Source organism: Helianthus annuus, chromosome 8 (assembly GCF_002127325.2).
Source record: "Helianthus annuus cultivar XRQ/B chromosome 8, HanXRQr2.0-SUNRISE, whole genome shotgun sequence".
NCBI classification, from domain to species: Eukaryota; Viridiplantae; Streptophyta; class Magnoliopsida; order Asterales; family Asteraceae; genus Helianthus; species Helianthus annuus.
The window spans coordinates 69,137,324-69,145,204 of NC_035440.2; the positions used below are offsets into that span (position 1 = coordinate 69,137,324).

Sequence of the window (7,881 nt, forward strand, 5' to 3'; positions counted from 1 at the left end):
TAAATCTTGACTACTTGTGTTGGATTTGTGAAACGTTTTATTATATTTAATTATTTGTCGTTTTATCAAGCGTATTGGCAACATACTTACGTCGTTAGTGGGTTGGTAATTTGGTGGGTAATTGATATAACTAAACGAATTATTACATTGCATGGTGAATGTTAAAAACTATCTTTGATAATTAATCAAATCTATTAATCCCAAGGCCATGTCTATGTGGTGTTTTGAATTTATAAACAGGTTTTTGTGTTAAACGAACAAACGGGATTCTGGGTGGGGGTTGTTTCTTCTCATATTGATCACAACTTTCGTAATTAGTTTTCTTGTTTTTTAAAATCAATTAATCAAACCCCCAAGTTAGATATATAATTTTAGTTCTAGTTAAAATCTTCTACAATGACCATAAATTCCTCATGGATACGATACCCTACTTATGCTATCTACGTAGTTTAATTAGGTTTTTGATTGACTCTAACGACAAACCAAAAAACTTGTCACACTTTTTACAAGACATATTCTTACATCCCAAGGCTGTTTTAGAGTCTAATATTTGGTCACATAAATACTTATAAATAATTGAAGTATAAAACCCTAGTTCGATAATTAAACATTAAACAGTTCATATCACGAATAAACAATGACTAACAACCTCATCAACACTATGTGAATCTTGTTTAGGGGGAAGTCCTAGTCATGTGTTAGTGAATTTGATCTGATATCATGTTTGTGCATATAACTTGTAGTTAGACGATTGACTCACTTGTTCCACAACTCTGAGAAGCAGGACTAAACAATGAGTAACGTGGTCCCACCTTTATAAATGTTTTATAATGTTTTCGGTGGAAATGCATGCTTCTTTGCCTTATTCCCCTATTAATTTATTATCTTAACTTTTATCCCCCAATAGGTTCTTGGTGCATTACTAGAAACCTCCCCAAGGATCTCGATGTAATATCAGAAGCCTTTTATTACCCCAAGATCTGGTTCGATACAAGAAGCTTGTCAGCGGAATCTAGTTCAACACTAAAAGTTTACATAATAAAAATATTGATAGGAGAAGTTCGGATTTCCCTTATTAGTATATGGGTTGTTACAAGCCGTGAATGTACTAATAAGCTTCACATCCCAAGGTTATCAAGAACACTAGATATGAGTAAGGGTACAAGAAGTCATATACACAGTTACACACCTTAGTCAAGTTATAAGTTAGGTTAAATTAATATAGTTAAATTACGATGTTAAGTCAATTTAGTTTCAAAGGTCATGCAATCTGTCACAAAAGATAATAAACTGAGAATTAGTAAAAGATAAACATATTAAATAAGATAATAATACTATATTAATAAAATCAACTAATCCAATAGTTTGAGAAGACATATAGATTACAACCATATGAAACACTTTTACCAATGGCGATTATCACATGTCATTATCTTCAAGCTCTAGCGCAAGTGCAAGTAAGTGTGCAACAAAGTGTCTCTCAACTCGTATTTATTACATATGTTTAGTGAACTAATCTAACGATGCCTTATTCTTAACATGGATGATCAATGGTACGCTGCCTTAGTCTCGGTCGGCATGAAGGCCTTCCCTAAGGATCAACCTCTCACTTTCAAGCAAAGGCGGCTTAGGAAGCATCATGATCATAGCATACTTGGCTATTGATTAGTCAAGCTCCATGGATCATCCACACTTTCTCCAAGGGACTAGAACCTTCAAGGGTGAGAGAACAAGGCCTTAGAGGCACAAAAAGAAAAGAAAGGCATGCCTCAAATGAGTGAATGAGGCTGTTATTTATAGGCTATTCAAAGGCAGGGGTGCACGACCGAGCTTTGTCCTTGAGTCTCGTTGGAAGCTTCGAGAATATATCTTTTCTATTCCCTGGGGTTTTGGGCATGAGCGTGCCTAGCCATGCACAGCCATGCTTATTGATATGTCTTGAAAACGGTTACAGCTAGTTACTTTGGTCTCTAGCTTTTGTCTTTATTCCAATTTGTCTTTTATGGGTGGCACGACCGTGTATGTGTATGCACGAGCATGCCTTCCGTCTTTCTTTCTTACCCATTAAGTTGTTCTAATTCTTCAAAAGGCGGGCTGAGGCGAGAGGCACGATCATGCCTTGTTGTGCACATGGGTGTTTTTGGAAACTTCGTATTCTCATCCGGTTTTCATCGTTTTTGTTTCTTTTTTATTCTGGACCTTCATATCATGTAAAACTGAAAAGGAACAATTTAGGTAGTGTTTCATTTATTAATTACCTCAAAAGTATTAATATTTGAGGTAAATTCATATAATAAATATGTATAATTTAAGATACGTGTTCAACTCATTGAATTTATGTTGACCAAACCATATCCTCAAGGCTTATATGGATCAAAACACTACATTTATATGTGTGAAGTTTGCTAAACGGATTCTTCAAACTATATTAGTATGGACATGGAGCTAATTCATAACATTAAGGCCACCCGGGGTGGCAAGATTTTTGTGCGTGATGAAATAGTTTCACTCGTGAAAGAATGCGAAACACCGCCGTCACCCACACTTTTCAACGCGTCAACTTAAGAATGCGTTATATTTATGACGCGTTAAACATTTGATGTTGTGAGGGATCCGTTGGGCTATTTGACCATTTAAAAGCTTTTTTTATATATACAAACCATTTCCACTAAAAAATGTTGTGAGTGATGGAATACTAGTTGATGACATGGCAGAATTTAATTGGATGTTGTGAGTGATGAGTGATGACCACCCCCACCCCCAACAAATTACATTTTTTACGCGTCAAAGATTTATCCAAAACCATATGAAACCCACTTTGAAGGTATTAATAAAATCCACTAGAAAACCTGAAAATACTTTTTGTATATAAAAACATGTTTCCTCAAAATAACCAACGAGTACATAAGCATGTCTAGATTAAAGATCGTCTTTGATATCTCAACATGGTGGGAGATCATCTGGTGGAGGAAGTAATCTTTGAGATGGCTTCACACCATCCTTCACAATGAAGCCTGAAGCAAGACCCCAGGAAGTATGCTCTTCAAGATGGCAGTGCATAAACCATACCCCTGGATTATCAGCATTGATTCGAATTGCAGCCCATCCTCCCATCGGTACCCCGACTGTGTTGCGCTCAGGCGGATCCACAAGGTTATATTGTGTCGTATCCTTCTCAGCATTGAAATTCCCAAATCCCCTACCCACTACAAAAAAGTTATGCCCATGAATATGAATTGGGTGATTTTCTAAGTTAAGAAAACTCGTGTCTTGAAGAACGATTTCTAACCGTGTCCCATACTCGACCGCAAACAACTTAGTACCAAAATTTGGATTTAGGTTATGTGTTAAAGGGTCCACTCCCGTGTAGTCGAAAACGTGTGGTGGCTGTAGTGGGAAATCGTGAGAATACTGCATAGAAGAATAGTTTTTGTAATGCCATTCAAGTATGGATGTCATAGGACGAACAAAGGATTGGTTATTCATAGATGCCGCATATCTCTTCTCGTTAAATCCTTTGCATGTTTCGTTAGCAGGACAATCTTGAAGGTTGAGACTTATCGTGATGACAACACGCTTATCGATCTTTTTCGGCACTTTACATGGGTACCGCGTTGTTCCAAGACTTCTAAGCTTGCTTACAAATTTTGTAGCGTATGCATGATCTTCCATTCGAGGGAGATGACGAGGCAAGACGAGATTTGATGGTTTAGGGAGAACCATGTGTTCAGCCTTGGATCCTTTGTATTTCAAGAAACCTATTGTGGTGGAATTGTCAAAAGGGAATACAGTAGTGAGATATGGCCTTGCTGCCATTACAAACAACCCACTGGAGTCTGGCTTGTGTTGATTTGTATTTAGGAGGACAGTGTATGTCTGTCCCGGGGTTATCATGATTGCTTCTGTATCAAAGGGTTTCGTGTAAGAAGCATCGACCTCAACCACTGTAAGTGTATGGTTGGATATTGCGAAAAAGAGCTCATCGTTAAGTGCGGCATTAATGATTCTAAGCATGTAGATCTTGTCATGTTCCACGGTCTGGATAAAAGTATCTGCACAAAAAATTCATAAACGGTCACTAAAATGGATATATGAATCGAAAATATAAAGGTTGCAAATTTCGTGACTCAATTGTGACTTAGATCACAGACCGTTTAAATTTGGTTGTCTGTATATATTTATATGAATGAGTAAATTAAAACTATAAACTAAATTCGATAAAAAACATGGTAAAAAATAGGCACAACTATACATTTTTTTTTAATTGGTTATGTGTTTGTATTAAAGTATAGCGTATATACAAATTTCAACTATCTAAAGTATTTAAAGTTGTAATATATCGATAATTTTGTTGATACATCTACGAAAATTGTTTTCATGATCAGTATCTAAAGTATTTAAAGTTGTAATGTATCATAATTCATATGCATTTGGTGGATATGCTTCTTTTTATATTTTTCTTTGAAACTGTTGCATTTGGTGGATATGCTTTTTTTATATTTTTCTTTGGAACTGTTATATACACTCCAACTTAATTTAATATCCGAACTCAAGTTTTGAATCACTATCTAGAATGCTTAGACTGTCCCCATCGCCGGAACGAAAATGGAGATCCTTTCTTGCCCTTAATATCTTAAGATGATGGCTGAGTGACATGGATGAAAGAGAGGGGAGAACATCCGAAGCCAAGGGCTGAGAGAGAAGAGAAGAAAAGGGTGGTTGTGAGAGGGGAGCTGGGACCTACTGGTCTTGAGGCTCTTGCAGAAGAGGGGGGAAAGGGCTGGACAACTGAGGTGGCACCAGACAGAGGTTAAGATCGGAAGGGAAGGGCTTTATGCAATGGAGATAGTCTTAGAAACATTTGAATTGTTTTTACTAGACTGTAAGGTTTTTCCATATTTATTCTAAACAAAAGCCTGTTATTTTAGTGATAAATAGTGTTATTAATGACAATATCGAAGTAAATTTATTTTTTTTAACGGCAAGGAACGACATGCCAATCACGATGACACCGGGCGTTGTGGCCAACGTCGACTACTTGACCACCGCCAGCCCCTTGGCTCTCCCAGATGTGCGGAAACCCGACCTCCACCCACCCAAAGGCACGACAGTGGAATAATCGGCAAAACCTCGCCTCCCATCCAATACAAACCGGCGCCACCCGTATTCGCCTTCACCTGGATGCCACAGAAAATAATGTGGAGAATGGAACTCGAACCTAGTCACAAGGAACACTAAGTCTTTCCCCAACCACGACGCCACTACCTCATTGGCTGAAGTAAATTTATTATCCTTGGTTCGTTTTGATATCCGAATCTCAATTTCGGTAGCTTTTATTATCTGATTTTGGAATACATGACCAATGATTAGGTACTTTCTACACAAAATTCTATGAATAAGTCAAGTTTGCTGAAGCGTATAGTGACCCTTTATTTTTTGTATGAAAACGCTATATGCTAAGGACGGCTGTCCCTTTTTGTAAATTCCACTTTTTTTTTAAATGTGGAAGATGAATATAAGAATATTTTGAATTCTCTTTGAGACAAGCGTGTTCATTGTCCAGTTTTGAAGGGATGTAACAAGTTTACTAACCTTTGACTGAGCAAGGGTACAGCGATCCAGGCAAACCATTAATCGTATAAGCGTCTGATGAGTTTGGGCCACTGCCATACTTGTACATTTCATCTTCGATTCCTTCAACAGGTAAGTTCCACCATTCTCCTGCGAGTTGTAAATTACAAAGATCAAAAAGAGACATCTAATTAACATAAAGAGAGGTATCACGTTACATATGATCACACTTACCAAATATTATTGGGATTTCAGCTTCAACAGGAGCCGCAAATGGATAGGGCATACGCGGGTATATGATGATAGCACCATAGACGGTGGCACGCTGCCAAGCAATATGAGCATGCCACCAAAGGGTGCCCCTCTGGCCGGTAACTGTGAACTTATATGTATAAGACCGTCCAGGTGTTATGGGACACTGCGTAACATACGCAGGCCCATCGGCCCATCCGGTTCTAAGTTGCTTGATTCCATGCCTGCTCACACCAACACGTGTCAACCAATGATCAAACTTTTATTCAAGTATGAGGAAAACAGATGATTAAAAGATGAAACTAACCAATGGATAGTGGTGTTTATTGAAACACCATTGGTAACCTTAATCTCCACGTCGTCTCCTTCGTTTACAGCTATTGTTGGTCCTGGATACTCACCATTTACTGTCAATATGGCTTTTGTACTGCATACACGAGTTATGTTTTTCCATTCCACCTGAAAATCGACCAAAACGCATAATTTAGTCAAAACTATTCCATGATTTCGAATGTTATACACACCAAGATTACCACAAACAAACACACACACACGAGCGCATAATTTAGTCAAGATTACCACCAACAAACACACACACACACACGCATACAGTACATTGAATTGGTAGCGTTTTGAGGTGTTGGAAGATGAACAAAAAGGTATAGACGTGACAACGAATGTTAGAACCAAAATTTTTGCCAAAACAGAATACGTGTTCATCATATCTATGAGTGGAAACTCCCTACCACGGTTGCCACCAAGCATACATACATATATAGACACAAGAAGAATATTCGATACAACTGTTTTGTTTTATTATTTGTTTATTTGCAATGTTATTTTGTTGAGACTATTGCATGTTCAGAAATATTTATGATTTAAAAAGAACAACACTAAGGGGCGCTCCAGCATTGATGGTTTTCCATCACTCACAACACCTAATCATTGTCCGTCACGTCATTGAGTTTGATTTCATCACTACTGATAGATTTTACTCGGGATGCACATCACTAGTGATGAGTTTTTTTTTAAATTATAAATTAACAATAAATTTTAAATTTCATTTAAATAAAAAAACAATATTTTTAGACATACTTTATTTAGGTTGCAACTTCAAAATAAACATATAAAAATAAAAAGATTGTATGTAAATATATAGCATGGAACAAAAGTTTTTTTTATAAATACTCCTCCCAACGGTCACAAATACAACGGCTATCATCACCAACAGTAACAATAACTTGGGTTTCAACACGTTTTAAACTTCACGCGTGGAAAATGGGGCCGACGACGGTGTATCACGTTGTAAAACGCGTGATACTGGGGTGATCACGGGGCGCCCCTACCCCCTAATAAACAAGGTGCAACTACAAAAATTGTAATTGTCATTCAGAAATATTTATGATTTAGAAAGAGCAACGCTAATAAAAACAAGGTGCAACTACCAAAAAATATTGATTGTTAATCCAGAAAACCTTTCTTTAATTGTTATGTTAAAAATATCGAGCAAGCGTCCATGCGATGTCTAGGTGGTAATAAAAGAGCATCTCTAACAGCATCTGATATTTTATTCAAAAACCCAATAGTCTATTTTTTAAACGGCATTCAGTTACTTTCTGTTATCATTAATCGCATGTTATTTATTTTTTCAAATACCACTTGGGTTGTAGCCTAATCGTAGAAGACAAAAGCCTCTTTGAGAAACACTCGGACTCAAACCTGGGTAAGACAGTTCAAGAAAATATGTGTCGTTTATTTTCCATTAATAAAAACTTATTTAATCAATTTTTTTTTCGAACAAAGACTTCATTAAAAACTAGCCAGTAGCCAGAAGAAAAAGCATACAGATATAAACAGATTTAAAAAGAGCTAAAATTACAACATGCATCCCAATCTAACAAAATGATTTGATTTTATAGATTCCACAATGACTTCCTATCGTTAAATCCGACCTTTGAAAAATTTCTCGTTCCTTCCCTTCCATAAGAACCATGACCGTTCGGGTAGGAAGCGCAACCTGGCATATCCAACGCCTCCTTTATCCAAGTGACCCAGGAT

The 7,881-nt window shown here is 37.0% G+C and overlaps 1 protein-coding gene across 2 annotated transcripts; it reads right to left on the bottom strand.

Annotated features, from left to right (window-relative positions):
- Window positions 1–2,807: 2,807 nt before the first annotated feature.
- On the bottom strand, window positions 2,808–6,556 carry LOC110873109 (laccase-1). Of its 2 annotated transcripts, none has more exons than XM_022122034.2 (5): window positions 6,439–6,556; window positions 6,131–6,282; window positions 5,806–6,047; window positions 5,593–5,721; window positions 2,808–4,052 (listed from the first exon to the last, which is right to left on the bottom strand). In XM_022122034.2, the coding sequence occupies exons 1-5, from the start codon at window positions 6,544–6,546 to the stop codon at window positions 2,941–2,943; spliced, it is 1,743 nt and encodes a 580-aa protein (XP_021977726.1). In that variant the 5' UTR covers window positions 6,547–6,556; the 3' UTR covers window positions 2,808–2,940. The 2 variants fall into 2 exon arrangements, with proteins under 2 accessions (XP_021977726.1, XP_035832490.1); XM_035976597.1 differs by having other exon boundaries at window positions 6,403–6,556.
- Window positions 6,557–7,881: the final 1,325 nt, after the last annotated feature.